Source organism: Hemiscyllium ocellatum, chromosome 20 (assembly GCF_020745735.1).
Source record: "Hemiscyllium ocellatum isolate sHemOce1 chromosome 20, sHemOce1.pat.X.cur, whole genome shotgun sequence".
Classification (NCBI taxonomy): domain Eukaryota; kingdom Metazoa; phylum Chordata; class Chondrichthyes; order Orectolobiformes; family Hemiscylliidae; genus Hemiscyllium; species Hemiscyllium ocellatum.
This window is the reverse complement of record NC_083420.1, coordinates 5,812,711-5,840,582: the sequence shown is the minus strand read 5'-3', so window position 1 is coordinate 5,840,582 and position 27,872 is coordinate 5,812,711. Positions and strand designations below refer to the sequence as shown.

General features: G+C 42.2%; 1 protein-coding gene across 1 annotated transcript in view; it reads left to right on the top strand.

The window, feature by feature from the left end:
* The first annotated feature begins 6,698 nt into the window (after positions 1 to 6,698).
* The window catches only part of cpped1 (calcineurin-like phosphoesterase domain containing 1), a 188,729-nt gene continuing 167,555 nt past the window's right edge, over positions 6,699 to 27,872 (top strand). The window contains exon 1 of the mRNA XM_060840113.1: positions 6,699 to 7,233. Coding sequence (XP_060696096.1) covers positions 7,164 to 7,233 — 70 coding nt within the window. The 5' untranslated portion in view covers positions 6,699 to 7,163. The remainder of the gene's footprint in view (positions 7,234 to 27,872) is intronic.

The following is a 27,872-nucleotide window of genomic DNA, read 5'->3' as shown; positions in this document are numbered from 1 at the left end:
GGTCTGATGGATGTGATACTGCATGGCAGACATACATGATTCTGGAGTCAAAGGAATCAAAAGTTTAGCACAACTCAAAGCTAAAGGAGGTTGCAAAGATTGAGTGAGGCTCTGCCATGAAGGAAATAATGATGAGATTTTAAACTTAATTTTGACTGACAATGACCAGTTGATTCAAATATTCTGGCACAAGTTTGTTAAAAGTGGAGTTCGTGGAGATGGAAAGGGGTATGTCAGAAAGAAGGCTTTTGGAGTCCTCAAGCCTGACAGTGATGAAGTTATTAATCAATGCTTTAACAAACCAATGGATAAAATAGACAATATGACAGATGGGAAAATCAGCAGCTGTACTGATGAGTGTGTTGGAATTCACTTATCCAGAGTGTGGACCACACTGAAATTGTTCCTTGTAGATTGAGGACAAGCTTGAGCAATGAGGTGATGGGTTACACCTAAATTTCCTATCCCCGGTGTGCTCGTAAACCTGCAGTCATTATATGGCTGCAAATGTGTTGCTGGTCAAAGCACAGCAGGACAGGCAGCATCTCAGGAATAGAGAATTCGACGTTTCGAGCATAAGCCCTTCATCAGGAATAAGAGAGAGAGAGCCAAGCAGGCTAAGATAAAAGGTAGGGAGGAGGGACTAGGGGGAGGGGCGATGGAGGTGGGATAGGTGGTAGGAGGTCAAGGTGAGGGTGATAGGCCGGAGTGGGGTGGGGGCGGAGAGGTCAGGAAGAGGATTGCAGATTAGGAGGGTGGTGCTGAGTTAGAGGAAACCGACTGAGACAAGGTGGGGGGAGGGGAGATGAGGAAACTGGAGAAGTCTGAATTCATACCTTGTGGTTGGAGGGTTCCCAGGCGGAAGATGAGGCGCTCCTCCTCCAGCCGTCGTGTAGTTGTGTTCTGCCGGTGGAGGAGTCCAAGGACCTGCATGTCCTCGGTGGAGTGGGAGAGAGAGTTAAAGTGTTGAGCCACGGGGTGATTGGGTTGGTTGGTTCGGGCGGCCCGGAGGTGTTCTCTGAAGCGTTCAGCAAGTAAGCGGCCCGTCTCCCCAATATAGAGGAGGCCACATCGGGTGCAGCGGATGCAATAGGTGATGTGTGTGGAGGTACAGGTGAACTTGTGGCGGATATGGAAGGATCCCTTGGGGCCTTGGAGGGAAGTGAGTGTGGAGGTGTGGGCGCAAGTTTTTGCAATAGATGATGTTTCCGCTGCACCCGATGTGGCCTCCTCTATATTGGGGAGACGGGCCGCTTACTTGCTGAACGCTTCAGAGAACACCTCCGGGCCGCCCGGACCAACCAACCCAATCACCCCGTGGCTCAACACTTTAACTCTCCCTCCCACTCCACCGAGGACATGCAGGTCCTTGGACTCCTCCACCGGCAGAACACAACTACACGACGGCTGGAGGAGGAGCGCCTCATCTTCCGCCTGGGAACCCTCCAACCACAAGGTATGAATTCAGATTTCTCCAGTTTCCTCATCTCCCCTCCCCCCACCTTGTCTCAGTCGGTTTCCTCTAACTCAGCACCGCCCTCCTAATCTGCAATCCTCTTCCTGACCTCTCCGCCCCCACCCCACTCCGGCCTATCACCCTCACCTTGACCTCCTTCCACCTATCCCACCTCCATCGCCCCTCCCCCTAGTCCCTCCTCCCTACCTTTTATCTTAGCCTGCTTGGCTCTCTCTCTCTTATTCCTGATGAAGGGCTTATGCTCGAAACGTCGAATTCTCTATTCCTGAGATGCTGCCTGGCCTGCTGTGCTTTGACCAGCAACACATTTGCAGCTGTGATCTCCAGCATCTGCAGACCTCATTTTTTACTCGTCATTATATGGCTGGTCCAGTTCAGTTTCTGACCAAGGGTGTTCCCTCATCAATAACATCCTGGTGGTTAGCATTGAGGGAGAAGGGAATGAATGGCTTTGAAGGTATATTTAGATGAGAAAAGATGCATAGATACTCATGTAGAGCATAAACACCAGCATAGTCTGATTTGTTGAGGCGCCTGTCTCTATGCAGTATAGCCACGGTAAAAGCCAGTCAACTTGGAGGGGTGGCAGGCAAGGAATTTGGATAAGGATCAGCAAAACTAAAGTTGTCTGAAATAGCTTTGGAATTAACAATTCATCTTATGCCAAATGTTGCTGAAAATGGATCACGAGTTTTCCTCAGCATTAGACTCTTTGATTGACTTCTTTCTGGAGTATTTTGAAGGTCAAAGAAAAATAATTAATGTCCCAAAGTGCAGCCCAGAAACCATTTGAGATTCTTGAGAAGATTTGAGCTCAAGTAGAGGTTCAGGTTTTAAGTTTGCTCGCTGAGCTGGTGGGTTTTTCTCGGATATTTTGTCACCAGGCTAAGTAACAAAGGAGGAGAAAGTGAGGACTGCAGATGCTGGAGATCAGGGTCGAGAGTGAGTTGCTGGGAAAGCACAGCAGGTCAGGCCGCATCCGAGGAGCATGAGAATCGATGTTCCGAGCATAAGCCCTTCATCAGGAATGCCATCATCAGTAAGCCTCTGGTGAAGTGCTGTCCCACTTTATATTTGTGTGTCTAGGTCTCTTAAGGTGGGTTATATCATTTCCAATTCTTTTTCTCCGAGATTTGTAAATGGGGTCCAAATCGATGTGTTTATATTGATGGAGTTAACTTTGAATGCCAGGCCTCCCTCTAGATATTCCCGTATATGTCTGTTTATCCTGTCCTAGGATGAATGTGTTGTCCCACTCGAGGTGGTGTCCTTCTTCATCTGTATGTAAGGATACTAGTGTCAGTGGCTCATGTTTTTTGGTGGCTAGTTGGTATTTGTGTATCCTAGTGGCTAGTTTTCTGCCTGTCTGTCCTATGCAGTGTTACAGTCTTTGTATAGTAATTTGTAAATGACATTCATTATGGTATAGGGTCCTTTAGGTTCATCAGTAGCTGTTTCAGTGTGTTGGTAGGTTTATGGGCTCCCATGATGCCAAGGGGTCGGAGTGGTCTGGTAGTCATCTCTGAGATGTCACGGTTTCTGGGCATGTTGTGCTTGCTTGTTTGGGTTTGTTGTTTAAGAATTGGCAGACTGTGTTTATCAGGTACCTGATCTTGAATACGCTGTAGATATCTTTCTTCTGCTGCGTGCTGTTTCTTGGTGCTGCAGTCAGTTGTGGGCTGTTTAAATAGTGCCCTGAGGCAGCTCCCGTTTGTGCCAGTTGAGATTATTGCTCCTGTAGTTAAGTATCCAGTCTGCGTGTATTGCCTTCCTGAAGATGCTGGTCTGCATTTCTCCATGAACTGTACGTTCCAGTGTGACACTTAGGAAGGGGAGTCTGTTGCTGTTGTCTTTTGTGAAAGTTATGCCAGTAAGGATGTTGTTGATGATGATGTTGTAGGTTTCTTCTAATTTGTTCTGTTTTGTGATGACAAAGGTGTCATCCACGTAGCAGACCCAAAGTTTGGGTTGGATCGTGGGGAGGGCTAGGAGAAAGTGAGGAATGCACATGCTGGAGGTCATAGAGATGCACAGCATGGAAAGATACGTTTCAGTCCAACTTGTCCATGCTGACCAGATATCTCAACCCCTAGTCCCACCTGCCAGCACCTGGACCATATCCCTCCAAACCCTTTCTATTCATGTACCCATCTAGATGCCTTTTAAATGTTGCAATTGTAGTAACCTCCACCACTTCCTCTGGCAGCTCATTCCATACATGTAACACCTGCTGCATGAAAAGGTTGCCCCTTAGATCTCTTTTATATCTTTCCCCTCTCACCGTTGATTAGTTTGTAGGTCTTGTCATTGAAGGTGCAGTGGGTAGTGAGGCACAGGTCCACTAGCTTGAGGATGTTGTTCTTCCTGATGGAGTTGGCGCTGTCTGGTGTTTGTGTCCTTGGTTCGTCTAGTAGCACAGTCAGTGTTTCTTTGGCCAGGCTGATGCTAATTGATGTGAATAGGACTGCTATGTCACACCTTCTCAAAAAAAAGCTATTTTTCAAATTACATTATATCCCTCAAAGAAGAGTCCACAAATATTTTCAATGATCATTTTCTGTACATACCTATTTCAAAACAAGATTTCCGGAAATGGACATTTTATCTTCCAGGATATTTCCTTTCACTTTAACTTACAATAATTCTAGTGTTTCAAAAAAAAATAGATTTTGAAAGCTACAGTGCTATGTAAAGAAAAATTTTGAATTAACAAAAAGCAGCAATTTTCCTCTCTAGCCATAGATGGCAGTGGAATAATTGACACAGTTCTGTGAATTAAGTTAAAACATCTTCAATCTGCTATCACGCCAAGGTCCAGTTTCTCTTAACCTTTATACTGGTCAAAGAGTATATACGCACATCCAAAAAGTCACAATCTGACTTTGCTCTTTATCAGTAATGGCACAACTGCTGGCTATTTCAAATACATTTCCTAGTTCTTGCCTTTCTCACCCAAAATTAGAGACAAAAAAAAAACTGCAGATGCTGGAATCCAAAGTTGACAGACGGAAGAACACAGCAAGCCAAGCAGCATCAGAAGATGGTGACGTCAACATTTCAGGTACTTTCTCACCCAAAGTAGTGGACTATGATTAGAAGATTGTTGAACCCCATGGATACTAGATGATTTCTGTTTAATCTAAAATGTGAAATAATGGTTGAATAGCATCTTGTGATGCAGTGGTAATGTCTGGTCCCATGTGCTCCAGAAGTGTATAACAACATCCCTGAACAGGAAAAGAATAAAGGTGATTGAAGGAGACTATGACCCTAACTTAAGTTGAAGTGGTAGACATCATAACTGCATTTCTTGTCTGAATAGAAGAACTGCTACAGATAAGGAAAGCCATTCAGCCCATCTATTGTCTTCCCAACTCCTTCCGATATCATTTCTAAGATCTTGTCCTCACTATTTTATCAGATTAACTCCACACATTGATTATCTTTTGAGCGAAAAATAAAATCCTGATGCCAGTACTAAAGTTAGATTTTGCTAGTTTGAACATATATTCAATCACTCCAATCTCCACATTTTATATTAAAGTAATAATGTAAGTTAGATTTGTCCACATTTTAAACAAAATTGCATTGTGGTAGATAAACCAATAACCAATACAATGCTTAATTCTCAAAGTGCTTTATAGAGTTATAACCAGTAAAAAAAATGAAAGAATACCTTATGTAAGTTTAGCAAAAACTTTGGTCTTAAGGAGAATCAGAAAGGATATATTATAGATTTTGAAAGATTTTGGGAGGGAATTCCAGAATCTAGAATCAGGTGACTAGAGACAACAAGAGATAGGAGAAAAGGCTGAAGTCAAAGAATTGGGGAGTTCAACAGAATGGAAGAAGATTCTTGAAATGGGTATGGCCAAGACCATGCAATTTTTTTTGACATGTAGAATCATTTAAAATGTGTGTGCATTGGGGTTCATCAGCAGCAGAGTCAATGTACTTCAGTGAGTACAGCATGGATAGGTAAGTGAGACTTCATGCTGGACAGATTTGGGCAACAGGCTCAAGTTTGCTGTAATGGAGATGGGAGGTACCTGTTCAGAGAAATATTGAAATACTAGTCCAAAGGAGGCAGAGAGATAGGTCAACTTCCAGATCTGCTGTTTTCGGCTAAAAAAACCCTAATTCTCCAGTCTTTTCACAAAATGCAAACTCCCATACTGGGAAGCAGCCTGTTATTTCTTTACCACATGGCCTCCAACTGTTCTTTCTTATATTTCACAGTGACTAGAACTGCATAAATTATTCAACAAATGCCAACTAGAGCACTGTAACATTTCATCATTACCTTCTCTGACATGTTCCAATGTTTGGTTATATAGTTATATCATTGCACATTCATTTGGCTTTGTTGCTTTCCTGCAATGCATTGGTTGGCTATACTTAGTATCAAGGAGAAAGTGAGGACTGCAGATGCTGGAGATCAGAGCTGAAAATGTGTTGCTGGAAAAGCGCAGCAGGTCAGGCAGCATCCAAGAAGCAGGAGAATCGATGTTTCGGGCACGAACCCTTCTTCAGCACTTTCCTCATTCCCGAGGGCTCATGCCCGAAACGTCGATTCTCCTGCTCCTTGGATGCTGCCTGACCTGCTGCGCTTTTCCAGCAACACATTTTCAGCTCTATACTTAGTATCAAATCTACTAACATTTCAAACCTTTCATTCAGCTTCATGGTTGACTATTCCAACTGCATTCATGAAGTGCAAATATCAATCATATTTCCATCCCAAGTGTGGCACTTCACAACTTTTTCCATTAATTTGCTATAACACAGCCCTTCTGCATTTTGCATTAGGCATTCCATGATTTCTGAATTGCCTCCTCCAATTCCATTGTCCCTTCTATTTATAGGAAGGTGGAAACAGGAGAAAGGCCATTCAGCCCTTCAAGTCTATTCAACCATCCCTCTGAAATGACCTAGCAAGCCTGCAGTTCAGGGTGATGATGGCTGGGTGGCAAATTTTCCAGTGGTGCCTTCATCCCATGAAATGACATGTTCTTTATAAAATCCCCAACAGCATAGTTTTTTAATATTCCTCTCTGAAGTACTTATCCAACTGCACTTAAATGCAGTAAGTTTTTGAATGAAGGTCATGGGTATCAGTAACAATAATGCCTGAGATAACCCACTCATTCTGACGTAATTCACTCACAACAACCGGTTGTTTCCTGTGTCTAACTAGATTTAAAAATATATATATATAAAGACTAAACGATAAATAGGTCTGGGACTGTCTCCAGCTTCGCTCTGTGGATCAACGCATATTAATAGAATAAGTGGGGCATCCGATCTGCTTCATGAAGTTCAAATGAAGGTACTTTCCCAAATGTACAAAACATTGTCACTGGGGAGGAATCACGGAAACGTCAAGGATGATATTAGAACCAGGAACAACTAGTCAAAGCAATCCGTCAAACCATCATAAATCTACAGGCAATCAAAACCAAAAGGCCAATCGCACCCACTAAGACAGGAGAGGCTGCCCGCTGGGCCGCCCTCAGTGAGTGAAGGGGGGAAGGAGAGCAGTGCCCGCGGACATTGACCCAGGGAAGGAGGGAGGGAGAAGCCGGCCGGGCGGTACCCTCTCCCCACCCCCTCAGTCGGACCGGGTTCGGGAGCACAGTCTGAGCCGAGCCGAGCCGGTGTCACTCCGGTTCAGCAAAAGCGAGCGATGGCGGCGCGACCGGAGGAGGCCATTTTCCACAGAGCCCAGTGCAGGCGCTTCAAGGGCCTGACCAAAGGTGAGGGGAGGCGGCGGGAGCGAGCGCCTTCGAGGGGAGACGGGGGCTATTCTCCCGGGTGCGCGCCTCGGAGTGGGACACGGGCGCTTCTTGCGGGTGCGCGCCCCGCTGCCGGACGGACGGAGCGCTTCGTACGGGTGCGCGCCTACGAGGAACTGTGGTGGGGGGCCGCTTGTCGCAAGTGCGCGCCTGAGCGGAAGGTGTGGGGGGCGCGTTCCCGCCGGTGTGTTTTCCCGCCCTCTCGGGGTTGTCCGTTGGGGGCGCGAGAGCGTGGTGTCACTCTCTCTCTATCGATCGGTGTAGGGTTTCTGCCGGCTTGCACCCCTCACAGACACACAGGGAAATAAATATTTATTTAGATGTGAGGGAGCTAGCCGCACTAAAATGTCGGCAAGTTGTCTCCGATCAGAAACTTTTCCCGGAGGGCCTGGAGACGGCTGTCAGCGTCCATCAAATTGGTACTTCTCAGTGCAGCAGGATTAATATGGTAGGACTCATGGATTAGGGTTCACCACAAACTATAGAGTCATAGAGATATGCAGCATGGAAATAGACCCTTCAGTCCAACCTGTCCATGCCGACCAGATATCCCAACACAATCTAGTCCCACCTGCCAGCATCCAGCCCATATCCCTCCAAACCCTTCCTATTCATATACCCATCCAAATGCCTCTTAAATGTTGTAATTGTACCAGCCTCCACCACATCCTCTGGCAGCTCATTCCATACACATAACACCCTCTGTGTGAAAAGTTGCCCCTTAGGTCTCTTTTTTATATCTTTTTACTGTTTGTTAATTTTCCCAGACACACTCAGAAGACCAGCGATACAAGAATTCAAACAGCAAAGGCAGTAATTGTGGTGTAGGTGTCAGTCTCTCTCTCTTTCTCCTTCACTGACCTCACCATGTGCTTCCTTTTGTCTGTAGCTCTCCCTTTTAAAAACTGCTGCTTTTTGACTTTTTTTTCCCAAAGTTCCAAAACAGTGCAACAGCAAATGAAACAGTAAATGCTGGCTCCTGGATTTCGAGGAAATTATCTCCAACACCTAAAAAAAATCTAAATAAAGGAGGAGCTGTTACAGCCAGGAATTTTTCCCATCTTCCATCTTGGATTACCCAGAATCCTCATCTATTTGTTTCAGTAGAGTCGTACAACACAGAAACAGACCCTTTGATCCCTAACAAATGTAATCCCAAATTAAACTAGTCACACTTGCATGAATTTGGCTCATTATTCCACTAAACCTTTCCTACTCGTGTATATGTTCAATGCATTTCAATATTCTAACTGTATCTGCCGCTTTCTCAGGCAGTTCATTCCACACCGCCCTCTGCGTGATAATGTTGCCTCTTTTAATTTTTTTCCCATTCATCTTAAACATTTGCCCCCTAGTTTTGGACCTCCCCACTGGAGGGAAAAGACCTTGGGTATTCACCTTATTGATGCCCCTCATGATTTTACAAACCTCAACCTTCTACACTCTGGTGAAAAACATCCCATCCTATCCAGCCTTGCCTTATCATTCAAACCCTCAAGTCTTGGCAATATCCTGATAAATCTTGTCTGAACCCTCTCCGGTTTAATAATATCTTTCCTAAAGTAGGGTGACCAGAACTGTACACAGTATTCCAAAAGTGACCTCACCAATGTTTTGTACAACCTCAACATGATGCCGCAACTCTGGTGCTCAATGTTCTGAGCAATGAAGGCAAGTGTGCTAAATGCCTTCTTAATCACCCTATCTATCTGTGACACAGCTTTCAATCAACTGTGAACATCAACCCCTACATCTCAGTTTGACAACACTATCCAGGGATCTACCATTAACTATACAAGTTCTGCCCTTATTTGTTTTACCAAAATGTAATACCTCACATTTATCCAAGTTAAACTCCATTGTCACTCCTCAGCCCATTGGCCCAGTTGTCAAGATCCTTTGTAATCATAGATAACCTTCCTCATTGTTGACTATATCTCCAAATTTGGTGTCATCTGCAAACTTAGTAACCGTTCCTCTTAAAATCTCATTCAAATTATTCATAAAAATGTAGAAAACCATTGGTCAGGCCTCCAGGCCAAAAAAGCCCTTCACCACTATCCTCTGTCTCCTACCGTCAAACAAATTTTGTGACCACTTGTCAAGCTCTTCCTGAATCTCATGTGATTTAACTTTGCTCATCAGTTTAGCATGCAGAACCTTGCAAAGGCTTTACTAAAATCCATGTGGACAACATCTGTTTGGTTACATCCTCAAAACAATCAAGTTTGTAACACATAATTTCCCATGCACAAAGCCATGCTGACTATCCGTAACTGGTCCTTGCCTCTCCAAACACAAGTAAATCCAATCTCTCAGAATCCCCTCCAAAAACTTACCCACCACTGATGCCAGGCACGTGGTCTGTAGTCCCAGGCTTCTCTTTACACCCTTTCAGAAGTAATGGCACAACATTTACCACCCTCCAGTTCTTCAGCACCTCATCCAGGCAATATCTCTGCTAGGGACCCTGCAGTTTCTTCCCTAAATTCCCACAAATTTCTGAGATACACAAGATCAGGTCCCAGAGATTTATCCATTTTTATGGTTTTTTTAAGATCTCCTTCCTCTTCCGTAATGTGGATTGTTTTCAAAAACAGCAATATTTATTTACTGAAGTTTCCTAAACTTCATGTCTTTCTCCACTGTAAAAACTGACACAAAGTATTTATTTATTATCTCCCATCTCTTTTGGTTCTACACATTGATGACCTTGTTGATCTTTAAGGGGCCTTATTCTCTTCCTAGTTGCTCTTTTGCTCTTAATGTACATATAGAATTTGTTTGGACTGTCCTTCACCTTATCTGCCAGGCTATTTCATGTCCCCTTTTCACCATCTTAAAAATACCTGTGCATCCTTTATACTCTTCAAGAGATTCACATGATCTCGGTGGTCTTTGTCTAACATATGCCTTTTTTTTATTTTTGACCAGAGCCTCAAAATCTGTACAACTATGAGTATCTGTCTCTTTATTCTCACTACTACTAAGGATTACCTCCACCCCATTCCCTACTAGTTTAAAAGGCTCCAGAATAGAACTAGAAAATCTCCCTGCCAGGATACCAGCATCCTCCTGTGAAACCCATCCCATTAAAAAAGTCTCTTCTGCCCCAGATGCGATCCCAATGATTGAAAAACCTGAATCCCTGCTCCCTACAACAGCTCTTCAGCCTCTGATTTATCAGCCCTATTTTCACATTCCTGTTCTTAATAGCACATTGTGCAGGTTTTTAATCAGAGGATTGATCATGATTTCTGATCACCTGATACCTTCAGCTTTTCCTCCCTTCTTTATTATTAAAGGTTGGGGACACCTTTGGTTCAACATTTTCTTTGCTGGTGATTTCCCTTCCTTCTGAACCTCTCCCCTCCCCGTGGTAAACCACCTACAGCCGTCCTTTTCTGATGAGAGAACAGCCTTATGGTCTGGTAGGATTCTGGCATGCTTATCTAAAATGGGGTCGGTTAACTCAGTTGGCCAGACGACTGGTTTACGCTGCAGAGTTAACACCAATCGTGTGGGTTCAATTCCGGCATTGGCTGAGATTAGTGTTCACCCCACCCCTTCGAAATGTAGTGATTCTCAGGTCAAACCAGCCCCCTCTTTTTTTTTCCCCCACCCTACCCCAGCACCATACTCCCTCTTTCCTCTTCCACCCCCAACTCGCTCTCTTTCCTCTTACACCCCCCAACTTCGCTCTCTTTCCTCTCCCCTCCCAACTCTCGCTCTCTTTCCTCTCCCCCCAACTCGGTGTCTTTCCACTCCACCCCCCAACTTGCTCTCTTTTCTCTGCCCCAACTCTTTCTTTTCTCTCCTCCCTCTCTTTTCTCTTCCTCTTCCCCTTCCCACCCCCCACTCTCTCTCTTTTCTCTCTCCCACCCCCACTCTCCCTTTTTTCTCTTCCCCTCAGGAGAGGACAACCCATGGTCTGACTTGGCTGGTGGTCTCCCTGCCGATTGTGTCCTAAGTTAGAATCAAGAGTTCGAAGCTGAAGGAGGGAAGAATTTAGATTCCACCAGTAAACTCACCGAGGTTGCACCAATGACTAATAGCCACAGCCAAAAACACCAGACACAATTATAGAGATATACAGCACAGAAACAGACCCTTCGGTCCTAATCATTCATACCAACCAGATATCCTATATAAATCTAGTCCCATTTACCAGCATTTGGCTCATATCCCTCTAAACCTTTCCTGTTTATATCCCCATCCAGATGTCTTGTAATTGTACCAGCCTCCACAACTTTCTCTGACAGCTCATTCCCTACCCATTCCACCCTCTGCTTGAAAAGGTTGTCCCTTAGGTCCTTTTTAAATCTTTCCCCTCTCACCTTTAACTTATGCCCTCTAGTTTTGGACTCCCCCCAACCCTGGGGAAAACACCTTGCCTAGTACCCTATCCATGCCCCTCATGATTTTATAAGCCTCCGTAAGGTCACCCCTCAGCCACCGACCCTCCAGGGAAAACAGCCCCAGCCTATTCAGCCTCTCCCTACAACTCAAACCCTCCAACCCTGGCAACATCCTTGTAAATCTTTTCTGAATCCTCTCCTGTTTCACAACATCCTTTCTATAGGACTTTAAATTCCTTGTGAGTTATCATAGAACTTCGGTGCAAGAGAAAGAGACATTCCTGATGAAGGGCTTATGCCCAAAACGTCGATTCTCCTACTCCACGAATGCTGCCTGACCTGCTGTGCTTTTCCAGCACCACATTTTTCGATTCTGAGCAGTAGTAGACTATTTGGCCCTTTGAACCTGCTCCACATCTCAATAAGATCACGACTGATTTGGTTGTAGTCTCTGCTCCACTTTCCTGTGCTCCCTATAACCCTTGACTCCGTTGTTGATCAAGGATCTATGTAACTCAGCCTTGTGTACCTTCTGTGGCCCAGCTTCCACTTTACCAGAAATGACAATTCCACAGAATAACAACTCTCTTGAGAAAAATTCTGTTCATCTCCAAGATGTTGCATTTTCACTACCTGAAAAGACTAAGAGAACAGATACAGTTGTCATTTTAAAAAGGGCATTAGATGTATACTTATGTGTATAGGTTCAAGGTCAGTTTCTTCCCTGCTGTTAGTAACTGCTCTAACTTCAAATGATGTTGATCTTGCCAGTATAGATTTTATTTTGTGCGCCTCCTGTCTGCCGTAACCGTGTATGCCTTGCTCTGTCTATGATGTGGAGGTACTGGTGTTGGATTGGACCAGACTGGTGTGGACAAAGTTAAAAATCACATGATACCAGGTTCTAATCCAACAAGGTTTATTTGAAAGTACAAGCTTTCGGAGCACTGCAACCTAACGAAGGAGTAGCATTCCGAAAGCTTGTACTTGCAAATAAATCCTATTGGACTATAACCTATGATCTGTATGTCTTTGTTTGCTATGATCTGCTTGTATTGCTCACAAAACAAAACTTCTCACTGTACTTAAGTACATGACTACAATAAATCAAAAAAAAAGTAAGGATACCCTGAAAGCTTTCCCAAACAAATACAACATCCCCCAAACAAATACAACATCCCCAACAACACATGGGAATTGCTTGCTTTAGAATGCACAAGCTAAGAAGGAGCACTAAAATAAAACTAAGAACAGTGGACACTGAACATCTGAAACAAATAAGGGAAATTGCTGGAGAAGCTCAGAAGGTCTGGCAGTATCTGTGGAGAAAGAAGTGATCATGTTCTAAAATTGTTAAACTTGATTTTGACTCCTGAAGACTAAGGTGCTGAAGTGGAAGATGAGGTGCTGTTCCTCCATCTTGCATTGAACCTCACTGAAGCTCTGAAGCAGGCCCGAGACAGAAATATTGGCATGGGAACAGTGTTATATTGAAGTGGCAGGCAACCGGACACTCAGGCTATTCTTAATGACAGAACGCAGACGTTCTGTGAAATAGTCACCTGCAATTTGTCTCCCCAGTGTAGTGGAGAAAGCATTGTGAGGAGTGAATACAGTAGGTTACATTAAGTGAGCTGCAGGTAAATTATTGCTTCACCTGGAAGGTGTGTCCAGAGTCTTGGATAGTGAGAAGAGAGAAGAGGTGTCAGCAAAGACAGTTCCAGAAAATAAGTCTTCTTGAGAAAAATTCTCTTCATCTCCACAACCTGAAGTGGAAGCCGAGTGTGAGCAATAGAAAGAGCATACGGAATCCAGAGCATCCCATCAGTCTGGCTCCTCAAGCACTGCCTGCCCCACCTGTGGCAGGTCTGCAGTTTCAGGACTGGACTATTCAGCCTTCTCTGAATCCCACCACCCTGGTGTGCAAGCAAGTAACTCTGAACTCCGAGGGACTGCCAAAGAAGAAGGAAGATATATGTTCTGAAACAAAATTTGTAGATGTGTGTGAAAGAGATGGGAAGAAACTAATGGAATCATTCTCGCTCTTGCTCTCTGAGAGAATATAAAGGTGAATAAATCTCCAGGACCGATCTAATGTATCCTGGAATGTTGTGGGAATTAAGGGAGGTAATTGATACAACCCTTGCAGAAATATTTGCATATCTATCTATAGGTGACGTTCCTGATGACTGGAGGTGGCTGATGGTGTTTAAGAAAAATTGTAAGGAGAAACTAGCTAACTATAGATCTGTTAGTTGATTTTGATTGTGGATACACTGTTGGAGGTGATTTTAAAAGATAGCATTTATGGATATTGAGAGAGGTAGAAATTGATCAAAGATAGTCAGCATAGTTTTGTGTGAGGAAAATCATGTCTCACAAACTTGATACAGTTTTTTGAGGAAGTTACCAAAAGAATTGATGAGGGGAGAGCAGTATACATTGTTTGCTTGGGCTTTATTAAAGCCTTTGACAAGGTTCCACATGGTAGACTAATTAGTAAAGTTAGGTCACATGGGATTCTAGAGTGAGCTTTCCAATCGGAAACATAATTGGCTTAACAGCAAGAGACAGTGTGATGGTGGAGCGGTGCTTTTCAGACTCGAGGCCTGTCACCAGTGGTGTTCCATAGAGATCAGTTCTGGGTCCTTTTTGTTTGCAATTTGTATGAAAGATTTGGAGGAGAACATAGAAGGCATGGTTAATAAGTGTGGACAAAACCAGAATTGGTGGCAGAGTAGACAGTGAAGGTGGTTTTCTAAGATTACAAAGGGATCTTGATCAAAGTGTCAGTAGGCTGAAAGATGGCAGATGGAGTTCAATCTGGATAAAGGCGGAGTATTACATTTTGGTATAACAAACAAGGGTAGGGCTTATACAATTAATGAAGGACCTTGGGTAGTGTTGTAGAATAGAGGGACCTAGGAGTGCAGGTACATAATTCTTTGAAGTTTGCTTCAAGGAGAGACAAAGTGGTTAAAAAAGCTTTGAGCAAGCTTGCAATCATTGCTCAGACCTTTTGAGTTTAGGGGATGGGAAGTCATGTTGAGGTTGTACTGGACATTGGTGGGGCCTTTTCTGGAATACTGTGTTCAGTTCTGTCCGTCCTGTTACAGGAAGGATATTATTAATCTGGAGAGGGTTCAGAAGAGATTTACTAGGATGTTGCTGGGTATAGAAAGGCTGGATAAGCTGGGACTTCTTTCACTGGAGCATAGGAGGTTGAAAGATGACCTTTTGGAAGTTTATAAAGTAATGACAGGTTACAGAGATTTAATGGTAGTTCTCTTTTCTCTGGGATAGGATATTTCAAGACTAGAGGGCACAATTTTAAGGCGAGAGGAGAGAGATTTAAAAATGACATGGAGGCACATTTTTTGCATAGAGGATGGTTTGCATGAGGAAATGAAATTTCTGAGGAAGTGGTAGATGTGGGTACAATTACAACATTTAAAAAAACGTTTGGATAATTACATGAATAGGAAGGTTTGGAGGGGTATGGGCCGAGAGCAGCAGGTGGGACTAGTTTAGATTGGGATTATGTTCGCCATTGACTGGTTGGACAGATTGGTCTGTTTCCATGCTGTATGACTCAATGAAAGGGAAAGCTAACTTTTATACCTTATGCCTGAGTGGAGAGTGCTCGTTGATTGACAAGGCTTCAGAAAAGACTTTGATGGATGTTGCCAGGGTTGGAGGATTTGAGCTATAGGGGAGGCTGACCAGGCTGGAGCTGTTTTCTGTGGAGCATTGGAGGCTGAGGTTTATAAAATCATGAGGGGCATGGACAGGGCAAATTCACAAGGTCTTTTCCGCAGGGTGGTGGAGTCCAGAATTGGAGAGCATAGGTTTCGGGTAAGAGGGAAAAATTTAAAAGGGATCTAAGGGGCAACTTTTTCACGCAAAGGGTGGTACATGTATGGAATGAGCTGGCAGAGGAAATGGTGGAGGCTGGTACAATTACATTTAAAAAGCATCTGGATGGGTATATGAATAGGAAAGGTTTAGAGGGATATGGGCCAAATCCTGGCAAATGGGACTAGATTAGGTTGGAATATCTGGTCGAATTGGACTAAAGGGTCTGTTTCCATGCTATACATTTCTATGACTCTGTGACTGTAAGTGAACTCTAATTTGGGAGAGTCAGGTTTATAAGTGCAGTACAGGCCCTTTGGCCCTCGATGTTGCGCCGAACTGCGAAATTAATCTGATACCCGTCTAAACTACACCATTCCATTATTATCCATACGTGTGTCGAATGCCATTTAAATGCCCTTAATGTTGGTGAGTCTAGTACTATTTCAGGCAGGCTGTTCCATGCCCCTAGTACTCTCTGATTAAAGAAAGTACCCCTGAAATCTATCACCCCTCACTTTAAAGCTATGTCCCCTCATGTTAGCCTTCACTTTCCAAGGAAAAAGGCTCTCGTCCACCCTATCTAACCCTCCGATTATCTTATACGTCTTGTTTAAGTCACCTCTCAACCTTCTCTCCAATGAAAACAGCCTCTGTTCCCTCAACCTTTCCTCGTAAGACCTTCCTTCCATACCAGGCAACATCCTAGTAAATCTCCTCTGGACCCTTTCCAAAGCTTTCACATCCTTCCTGTAAATGCGGTGACCAGAACTGTATGCAATACTCCAGGTGTGGCCTTACCACAGCTGAAGCATGACCTTGTGGCTCCAAAACTCAATGCCCCTACCAATAAACGCCAGCACACCATATGCCTTCTTAACAACCCTATCAACCTGGGTGGCAACTTTCAGGGAGTTATGGACCTGGACACCGATCTCTCTGTTCATCTACACTGCCAGGAATTTTACCATTAGCCCAGTACTCTGCATTCCTGTAACTCCTTCCAAAGTGAACTACCTCACTTTTCTACATTAAACTCCATATGCCACTTCTCAGCCCAGTTCTGCATCTTATCTATATCCCTCTGTAACCCACAACATCCTGCAGCACTATTCACAACTCTGCCTACCTTAGTGTCACCTACCAAATGCTCTGCAACCTCCTCCCTGGCTTCCCAGAGAATCAAGAGGATAAATCCCATCCGACCCAGGGGTCTTATCTATTTTCAGATCTTCCAAAATTGTTAAAACGTCCTCTTTGTCAACATCAAACCCATCTAATCTTGTAGCCTGTATCTTCGTATTGTCACTAACATTGCCCTTTTCCAGTGTGAATTCTGATGAAAGGTATTCATTAAGTGCTTCTCCTGTCTCCTCAGAGTCCACACACAATTTTCCACTACTATCTTTGATTGGCCTTAATCTTAGTCATTCTTTTATTCCTGATTTACCGATAGAAAGCCTTAGGAGTTTCTTTTATCCTATCCGCCAACAACTTCTCGTGTCCCCTCCTGGCTCTTATTAGCTCTCTTTAGATCTTTTCTGGCTAACTTATAACTGTCAAGCCCCCTAACTGAGCCTTGACGCCTCATCCTGACATAAGCCTTCCTCTTCCTCTTGACAAGAGCTTCAACTTCTTCAGTAAATCATGGCATCCTCTCGTGACAACTACCTCTCCGCCAGATAGCTATATATTTATCAAAGATCTGCAGTAGTTGTTCCTTGAATAAGCTCAGGAATGAGGCTGGTGTGCCAAGTGGGCTGAGATAAAGGGTAGGGGTGAGGGAATTTGGGGGAGGGGCGCTGGGAATACGATAGCTGGAAGGAGGTGAGGGTGATAGATCGGAGAGGGGATGGGGGCAGAGACGTCGGGAAGAAGATTGCAGGTCAAGAGGGCGGTGCTGAATCTGGGAGTTGGGACTGAGATAAGGTGGGGGGAAGGGAAATGAGGAAGCTGGAGAAATCAACATTCATCCCGTGTGGCCTCCAAGCCCTCCGCTTCTTCCTCTCCCGCCGACCCAACCAGTACCCTTCCACTGACACCCTCCTCCGACTGACTGAACTGGTCTTCACTCTTAACAACTTCTCTTTCCAATCCTCCCACTTCCTCCAAACCAAAGGAGTTGCCATGGGCACCCACATGGTCCCCAACTATGCCTGCCTCTTCATCGGATATGTGAAACAGTCCATCTTCCGCAGCTACACTGGCACCAACCCCCACCTTTTCCTCTGCTACATCGATGATTGTATTGGCGCTATCTCGTGCTCCCACGAGGAGGTTGACCAGTTCATCCACTTTACTAACACCTTCCACCCCGACCTCAAATTTACCTGGACCGTCTCAGACTCCTCCCTCCCCTTCCTAGACCTCTCCATTTCTATCTCGGGCAACACAGACATTTACTACAAACCGACCGACTCCCACAGCCTGCTTGGCACGCCAGCCTCATTCCTGAAGAAGGGCTTGTGTCCGAAACGTCGATTCCCCTGCTCCTCGGATGCTGCCTGGCCTGTTGTGTTTTTCCAGCACCACATTTTTCAACTCTGGTACTCCAGCATCTGCAGTCCTCACTTTCTCCTATATTTTGTGTCAGAAAACCCTCCTACACACATTATACAAAAACTGACCCATCTAAACTACTTGAACTGTAGTATTTCCAGTCAATATTGGGGAAGTTAAAGTCCCCCATGACAACTACCCTGTTACACTCACTCCTATTGAGAATCATCTTTGCTATCTTTGGATTTCAGGTATCCTTTGATACCTGATTTCAGAAGTTTAAATTATGAGGGGAGTTCATAGAAATTAAGTCAGTTTTCTTTAGAATTTAGAAGGTTAGGGGGTGAGCCAGTCAAAATGTACAAGATAATAACAGGAAAATACAGCACAGGTAAAGGTAAACTATTCCCACTGGTTGGGATTCAAGAATAAAGGCTCAGAGTCTGAGAATTTGGACCAGACTCTTCAGGAGAGATGCTTTAAGTATTTCTTTACACAAAGGATCATAGATATTTGGGACTCTTCCACAAATGACAGTGGATGCAGGATCAATTGTTAATTTTAAATCTGGGATAGACCAATTTTTGTTAAGCAAAGGTATTAAGTATTATGGTTTAAAGTTTGGTATATGGAGTTAGGCCACAGATTAGCCATTATCTTGTTGAATGGTGAAACAGGCTTAAGGGGCTGAATAGCCTACACCTGTTCATGTGCGTTGCTGAAGAGAATTAATAATAATTGATTATCAGCAGCAAGACTTTGTTTAAATTTTAAACAGGCAAGTTGACTGTGGTCAGGGCATGACAAATGAACAACATCATCTATTTTGTTGAGTTGCAATCAGTACAGTGCGTATAACATCTTTCCATCTGCAAAGAACCCAACTTTGCATATTCGTATATGTCTTTACCTGTACATAGAAGTGTGTCACACTGCAACTTGACTGATGATCCTAACTTGGTTGTCAGCACACTGAGGGTTATCCTGCAAATACTGTTGAATTACAAAATTTTATCTAACGTTGGATGCTATAGCATATTTTGGTAGATTGTATCAAGCAGCATATTTCTTAGGCTGTTCTCAATGACCGAGGTATTGACTGTAGCCAGCTAGCCTGCATTTGCAAAACTTGCAACTGTTTTCAAAATTAATGTAGTTTTGCAAAGACAAAATGTCTTTTTTCAGCAATACAATTTTATTTGTTTCTGTATCAGATTTAACATTGAGAAGGAGGATGAATTCAAACTTTCCTATTTATTTTCCATTCCTTTAATTTGTTAGCTAAGTTCTGTTGTTCACCAAGATGCTCTCTTGTTCCTGAAATTTGTTAGCTTATGACTTCAACAACTTTTAGGAAAACATTTTGTCAGGTTAAAGGTGCAGGGAACATAACTAATTGGGCATGAGATACCCTGCTTCAACAATTACAGCTCATTTACTGAACATTGGTCATAATATAACAAAAGACCCTATTAGAAATTCGGCATTGTATTGAAGTGTGTAGTTACTCCATAGCAAAAGTCTTTGTGAAGTTCTGTACATGGAATGAATTCAAAAGATTTTAAGCACAGCCTAGCTGTTTTGCTGGCTTTTAGAAAGAACTTTGGCTGATATTTGTGTAAATTCCTATAATTTCTTCTTTTTCCAAGTCCTTGTTTAATTCTTTTAAAAAACTTATGTAATTAACTCCCAGTATCTTATCAGGTTAAACATTCCAAATCATAGCAAATCCCTGAGTGAAAATATTTATTCTCATTTCTTACCTAGAAAGTGGTTTTAAATCTATTATTTTGATTATTGAGCCACATGACAAGAGTTTATTTTTCTCTATTTGCTTAGCACCTTGGAAACCTCCTGTTGTGTTGCCTGTTCTACTGAAGGCCATCCTAAATTTTTGCAAATCCTATTCATATCTGGTATTCCTTCTTCACTGGTAAACCTCCTTAAACACTTTCTAATTCCTTTTTGTATCTTTCCTGAAGGTGGTGCTCAGGAAACTGTATAATTCTGTTTTGCTACAGAGAATGGAAAATACAGACATGTGATTTGGTCCATGAGGATATTTATGTGCCAAGTGCCTCTCTTCCCACTTTCTTCATCTAACGCCATCATATTTATCAATATGGCTAAGTTATTTGCCTCAGTTCTTTGCAAAATGAAATTCCATCTTCTCACCACTCTCTGTATCAAGCTGTGGCTTCTGAATTTCCTATTGAATTTATAGGTAACAAACTTATATTTATGCTTCTAGATCTGGTTTCATTTGCAAATATATACACCTCTATGTTTACATTTTTATCTTAGACCTCAGTCAGGTCACTTCTCAATATTTTCTTTTCAGAGAAAAGAACTCCAGCCTCTTCACTCTTTTCTAATGAAAATGTCAACCAAATAGCTCACTAAAACCCAAACATTGAAACAATTACAAAGTGGTATTTCCAAATTGATACACCTGAGTCTGAAAAAGTTTACTGAACTTTTTCAGAAGACAATCTTTCTGCTTTGGCAATTACTTTAATCTTTAAATTGAGAAACTTTCATTGGAAAAATATTGCATGATTTTATCATGTGAGTGTAGGATGTTTGGTGTTCATTTGTTGTTTGTTTCCTCAATCTCACACTAACCAGAGCAAGGACTCTAGCTCAAACAACTCATTGAAGGTGAGAATCATTATTAGAGGCAGTAAATGTGAATCCCAGTCAAATAATTAAGGATCATGCTTCATTTTATTCATTTGTCTGCTTCTATTTGTACCTTACGTAAATTCATAATTTTGTGCTCCTTCACAATTATCAAACATCAAAGTCACAGCCACATCAGTGAGAGGGAGCGTGCATGGGTTTGAGTGTGGAGCATGTGCATATGAGATCTTGTGTATGAGAGAGGGTCTGAGTGAGTGTCCTCATTTGAACAGATCCTGTGTATGCATAGGGCTTGTCTGTAAGGGATGGCTGTTTTAATATGTTTCTAGCGGGAGCTAGAGAAGTGTAGCAACATGAGGTTATCCAGGGGTTTGCGATAGACTGAGGTGCTGAGGTGTCCATCCTTGATGGTGGTGCAGCTGTCCAAGAATGAGACAAATACTAAATTTAAACAATTAAGCGTTGCATTTCGAGTGATATGACATAGATCCTAAACTATAAACAAACGCTTAAATCAGCTTACTATAACAATCCTGACATTTCAGTTTCCAAGCATCCACCAACTATGGAAAGTCTTTAGTATTTTTAAAAATTTACTGGTGGGACAGGGACATCCCTGGCTGGGCCAGCATTTTTCGCCTGTCCCAATTGTCCTTGAGAAGGTGCTGGTGAGTTACCTTCTTGAACTGCTGCAGCCCATATGCTGTCCATACTAGCAGATACCATACTTCCAATTTCTAGGGCACAGGTCTTTTCAGCGGAAGAGAGACAATCTGGCTGAGTGACCCGCTTGATGAATTGTTAATTGCCACCTTAATCGGGCCCAGGAGCAGCTGCACAAGTAAGGCTTCAGGTCTACCCAGTGGCACTGTGCGGTCATTGATCAGGAGCATGGGACTGAAATGCAACCAGAAATTGAGGAGCAATACCTTAAGATAATGGAGAGAGTCGCAACTTCACACACACACACACACACACACACACACACACACACACACACACACACACACACACACACACACACACACACACACACCCCACATGATGTAAAAACAAATAACTTAACCAGGAATAATGAAAGAATAGGAGATGCTGCAAGTTAAAACATGGGCAGCAGAGTTTAGGATGAGCTCTGTTTTACAGAAGGTACAATGAGGGAGATCAGTCAGGTGCAAGTTGGAATAGGAAGTCCAGAGGCATGGCGCTTAAATTAATGAAAAGACATAAATTAGGGCTTCAGCAGTGAGTAAGCCGAAACAAGTGAAGTTGGGTGATGCCACAGGGGTGAAAATAGGCAGTCTTAGTGATTAGACAAATGAGGTTAGAAATGCATCTTGAACTTGTGACCAGACAAGTGTGTTGCCAGGAAGAGAGGTGGAATTGGTATCTAGGGAACAGACTTTGCAGAGAGGTTAAAAAGATAATGGATTCATTCGTCTTAATATTTAAATACTGAAAATCTCTGCACATTTAGTGGTGAATTTTATAAATCATAGAGTCTCTAGAGTGCAGATAGAGGCTGATTTTTGCACCGACCCTCTAAAGAGCAACCCATCCAGATGTATAAAACGTCCCCACAAAATGCTGGCAAAGCTAGTCTATTAAATACCTTACAGTGAGTGAGTCTCACAAGTATTAAGTTTTTGTAGTTTTGGGATGTGAGAACAATTTCATTCTCTACTGCAGCCGTACCACACAAAGGAGAATATTGTTTGATATTTTATTAATGATGCAATTGCTTGATATTTATGGAATAAAAGATTTTGGGAAAATACAGGAAAGTGGGTGTAACATAAAGTACTGATGTAGGTATGAGGAACTGTGTGGCCACTGCTTGGTTATGGTAGTTCTATGGTTCTGTCATCTTAAGTTCACAAGCAGTCCTTTTTGAGGGTGGTTCATCCATCTGTAAAAGTGCAATTGGAATATCATAGTCATGATGAGCTCTAAGCATTTCCATAAGTGAAACTAAAGTATTGAAATCATGAATAGATTATGGGAAAATCTCTGAATGGTGATCTGTTGTCTTCTCAGAGTGTTGTGATCTTTTCAGTGTATAATAATTTTATTTTGTTACTTCAGTTAACTGTTTTCATACCTGTTGAGACTTTTTCATATCTGTGAACTTCATGCTGATTTGTTGTCAGATCAATGAAAATAAACAATACGATTAACTTGTATCACAAAATGAAAGAAGAAAATTAAAGCAAGTACTTATTAGTCAAGTAAAAGGTGGATCTTTCTGGGAATTTAGTTGAACCATGCTTAGAATAGTGATGTATCACTCTCATTTGCTATCATCACATTGGGATCTGTATGTTTATTTTATGTTGTTAGCCAAAGGTTCAGTTAATGTTTTGTCTTTAGTACTGTTTTTGCAAGTTTATGAAGCATTCCCTTTTTTATTGTTGTTACTATGTTGTCAGCTTGGTAGAGCTGCTAAAGCTTTCACCTTTGAGTCAGACATGCCCCACAATGTGAATGTTTAAAAAGCCATTTAAGTGCTGCACTGGGGCAATGCTTTGAATGAAACATTGTTCCGAGGCCCTCTTTAGCTATATTTACTAAATAAGTTAATTTCCTGATGGCCTTAGAAGAGCAGGCAGAACCTCTGCTATCAAAATTGAACAACTTTTGTCGTAGATTGTGATTCATAACCTATTATGATGGAAGAGAGATCTTTCATATTGAACTCCAGTTGTCTCCAACTTGTGATTACTCATTAGCCTGATATAGTGCTAATAGAAAAGATAAACATCTGTGAGGGAGAGGAAACCGGGGATAGGAAAAATGTATTGACATTTGTTAATTTCATGGAGTCAGGATCAAAGAATTTCTCTGATCAGTTCTCTAGAAATGTTATATACATGCCACAAATCGGTGGTTTCTTACATTGGTCCAGATTACCTTCAACAGAAACTAATGTGTCAGAGTTCTGGATAAGTGCCAGAAACAACAATAGCTACTGCTATGCAAGCATTTACATGTTTTTTTTCTAAAAGCATTTAAAATGTTTATCATCCGTCAATCTTAATTATCCTTTGTACAGAATTCATATAATGTACTATTAATAATGTAACAAACCTATGTGTATGGTGACAAGAAAGGATATTTACACTTAAATCTAATCCTGCAAGAGTTGATGCACTTCCCATTATAAGTGAAGAATAGAGGAAATACTGGTTATCAGAGTCCTGTGGAAGTGGGAATTAAATAGTGTAAAAGAAAGTGGTACAGGGATTAGAAATGTTAATTGCAGATACAGATGTAGTGTTTGAAAAAAACATGGCAGAGCCCAAAGTGGAGAAAGGGTCTAATGTATTTGCTTTCCAGGGAAGAAATAACAAATGTTCTGACTAAATCTTTCAAACAGCCTTGGATATTAAATTTGGAACAGACAACCGAAGGATTGCCCATGTAAAACCTCTGCTCAAATGTGAGGAAAGAGATAACCAAGGAAACTTTAAACCAAGCTACCTAACATCAGTAATGTTTCCAAAAGGCATGATAGTGTAGAATAAAATTAATGTCCCTATACACAGAAGAAAGTCAATTGAGGACATCAAATATAGAGTTATACAGCCTAAGTCATATGTGAAAAAGATTCTTTTGAAGAAATAACTGAACTGAGTGTATTGATAATGCTGAAGGTTTTATTATAAAATCTCACCTTTTTGTTTTCAACTTCCTCTGTAATCTCACCAATGTTAGCCCTTATTTCAAGTGGTTTGGAGGTTAAGAGTAGGAAAGCCTTGCTGCAACAAGGTGTTGGTAAGATCACATTTGGAACTGTGAGCAGTTTTGGTTCTCTTATTGAAGGAAATATATTTCCTTGGAGGCAGTTAAGAGAAGGTTCACGAGGATGATCCCCCCAGTATGGAGGGATTGTCTGATGAACAAGTGTTAAGCAGATTGGAACTCTGCGCATTGGAATTTGGAAGAATGAGAGGTGATCTTATTGAAACACATCGTATTGATAGGGTAAATGCTGAGAGAATATTTCCCTCATGGGAAAGTCGAGAACGAGAGAGCATTGTGTCAGAGTAATGGGACGCCAGCTTAAGACTGAAATGAGGAAGAATTTATTATCTGAGGGTTGTGAGACTTTGGAACTGCTTGTCACCAAGAGTAGTGTGGGCAGTGTCCTTGTTTATACTTAATGCTGAAATAGTTTCCTGATGAAGGGCTTTTGCCCGAAACGTCGATTTCGCTGCACTTTGGATGCTGCCTGAACTGCTGTGCTTTTCCAGCACCACTGATCCAGAATCTGGTTTCCAGCATCTGCAGTCATTGTTTTTACCTAGATTCTTGACCAGTCAAGGGGGAGCCAAAGGGTTGCAGGGAAAAGGCAGAAAAGTAGATGTGGGGAGTGTTGGAAAGCCGTGATCCTATTAAATGGTGGAGCAAGCTATTCTCCTGTACCTATTTGTATTAGTTGCTTCCTTTCCTTGTAATCCCCTCTCTCGCTCTAACCCTCATAAGAGCTTTGTCAAATCTGACCTCTTTTTCTACATTACTGATTTCAATCATTCTCATCTTGACTGTTGTAATTTAGCTGCCAAGGCCCTAAGCTGTGGAATTCCCTCCCCCACCTCCCAAATTTCTCCATATTCCTATCTTTCCTTTGTTTTTAAGATGTTCTTTAAAACCTACTTTAGTGATCTTTTGGACATCTGTCCTCATATTTCCCCTTCTGCCTTGTTGTCACATCTTTCTTAACAATGCTCTTGCGAACTAACTTGTATTATTGTAGCATTAGAGAATCTATACAACTGCAAATTATTGTGTGCGCATGGAACTTTACACGTTTCAAAATATGCACTGTTAAAGGTTTGATTAAAATTAAAGTACTAAAGTTGAAGAAAATGTGGCATCACAGGTTGATGGTTGGTTAAAGAACAGAAAACTGAAAGGGGCAATTGCTGAATGTTTTTCACTGCAGAGATATGAACAGTGGGCCTATGAAATGATTGCATCTCTTATGAGTGCAATTGATCTGCATTATTATAAATTAGTGTAGACAACACAAGAATAGGAAGTCTTGTTAATAGTGACAACACTAAGTGACTTGAAGGCAAGAATCAAATTAGTTAATTGAGAAGATGGATGCCTAGTGAAAACTAACACCGAGATGTGAAGGGATGTATTCTGGTTAATGAACAAAGAGAGAAAATGTAACTTATGGTAAACTTTAAAGGTAGAAGAGCTGACAGACTTGGGAATACTGATATACAATCTTTATAAGAAGACTTTATTGAGAAGACATATTGATTCCGTAAAACACGTGCCCTAGTTTTATCCTTCATGGTGTATGAAGTGTTAATGCTAAATCTATACAAGTCTTTGGTTTGGCTGAACCCATTAGATGGGAATTTTTTCCTGCTCCATCTTTTTTAATATCAATGGTGAGTCTCTAGCAAAGCATGTGAATCAGCAAAGGAGGGAAATATGTTATGAGCAGTCCTAGGTGAGACTCTCCGTTTGATTCCAACCAGGTTACCCCAAATTATGATTTTTGGTGAGGAGAAATGAATTGGTTCCCCTTTATACACCAGTTAATTGCAATAATGTTAATTTTAAAAAGTACCTTTCCTTGTGGATCCCTTTCACCCCGACCAGATAAATTTGTTTTAAAAAGAAACAATTTAACCAGTCTTCCATGAGTTAAAGGAACATGTTTATTAGTCACTAAGTACATAGAGGTTATGACTCAACACTGATACAGATTAGTAAAGAGAAGTGAGTCCAAAAAAGTTAAAAGATGTATGGATCAGTCTCTAGTTTGTTCATGAAGAGTAGATAATACAATGTTGTGGCAGTTACATTGAGTGATATCAGTAGCCCTGTTGGTATTTGAGCAGTGGAGTTTGAGATTCTTGGCTTTAAAGATTTGCTGATATTCTTTTTGTTCTGTTCCCTTTTTGACGGTATTGTATTTCAACATTCCAAGTGAGTACTTGTCTTTTCTTTTCACCCACAGTGCAGGGGTGTCTATGAACAAGGTACGAAGTTAAAAATCACACAACACCAGGTTATCGGGTAAAAACAATGACCGCAGATGCTGGAAACCAGATTCTGGGTCAGTGGTGCTGGAAGAGCACAGCAGTTCAGGCAGCATCCAACGAGCAGCGAAATCGACATTTCGGGCAAAAGCCCTTCATCTTTATTCCTGATGAAGGGCTTTTGCCCGAAACGTTGATTTCGCTGCTTGTTGGATGCTGCCTGAACTGCTGTGCTCTTCCAGCACCACTGATCCAGAACATCAGGTTATAGTCCATCAAGTTGTCCTGTTGGACTATAACCTGGTGTAGTATGATTTTTAACCTTGTCCACCCCAGTCCAACACCGGCACCTCCACATCATGGCTGACAAGGAACAAGAGTAGCCTTCCAAGCCCTTTGAGCCTGTTTCCCTTGTTTTTTGGGCCTTTTGCTGCTGCTGAGTTTTCTTGACAAGGCAGGTACCATGCACAGATGTCTCGGCTGCAGGTTAAAATGTATTCAGAATCTGATTGAGATTGGACATCGATGGCTTGTGGTGAGGGACTCATACTGAAAATGTGTTGCTGGAAAAGCGCAGCAGGTCAGGCAGCATCCAAGGAACAGGAAATTCGATGTTTCGGGCATAAGCCCTTCATCAGGAATATGCCTGAAACGTCGAATTTCCTGTTCCTTGGATGCTGCCTGACCTGCTGCGCTTTTCCAGCAACACATTTTCAGCTCTGATCTCCAGCATCTGCAGACCTCACTTTTTCCTCGAGGGACACCTACTGCCTGAAACATGCATGTTAACTGTTTGGGGCACAGCATGTGAGAAGCCTGGTTTTTATAAGCCCTAAGTTGTGATATTTTAATTACTGCGCCCACTACTCTTGTCAGATGCAGTGGAGGAGGGATTTTAAAATGAGCTATTGTGTCAAATATTATAACGTAGTAATTCTTATAGTATTAAAAATAGTGAGGGCAATTTACCCCTTCACTGGTGCAAAGCGGATGATATTCGATTAACATCCATTTCAGATATATTTATATCAATCTGTTCAGACATGTTATGACACGGGGAAAGTGGTATGTGAACCTGGGCCTCTTGGCTTAGAGGTAGGGCCGAAATCTCTGTGTAATAAGATACTTTTAAAATGCCTTTTCATTTATGCTCAAAGAAAGCTGAAGCTGCATAAAATTAAACATCACTGACATACCTCAAAAATGGTGTTACTTGTATTGGTTGATGTTTGATGGGACTCTG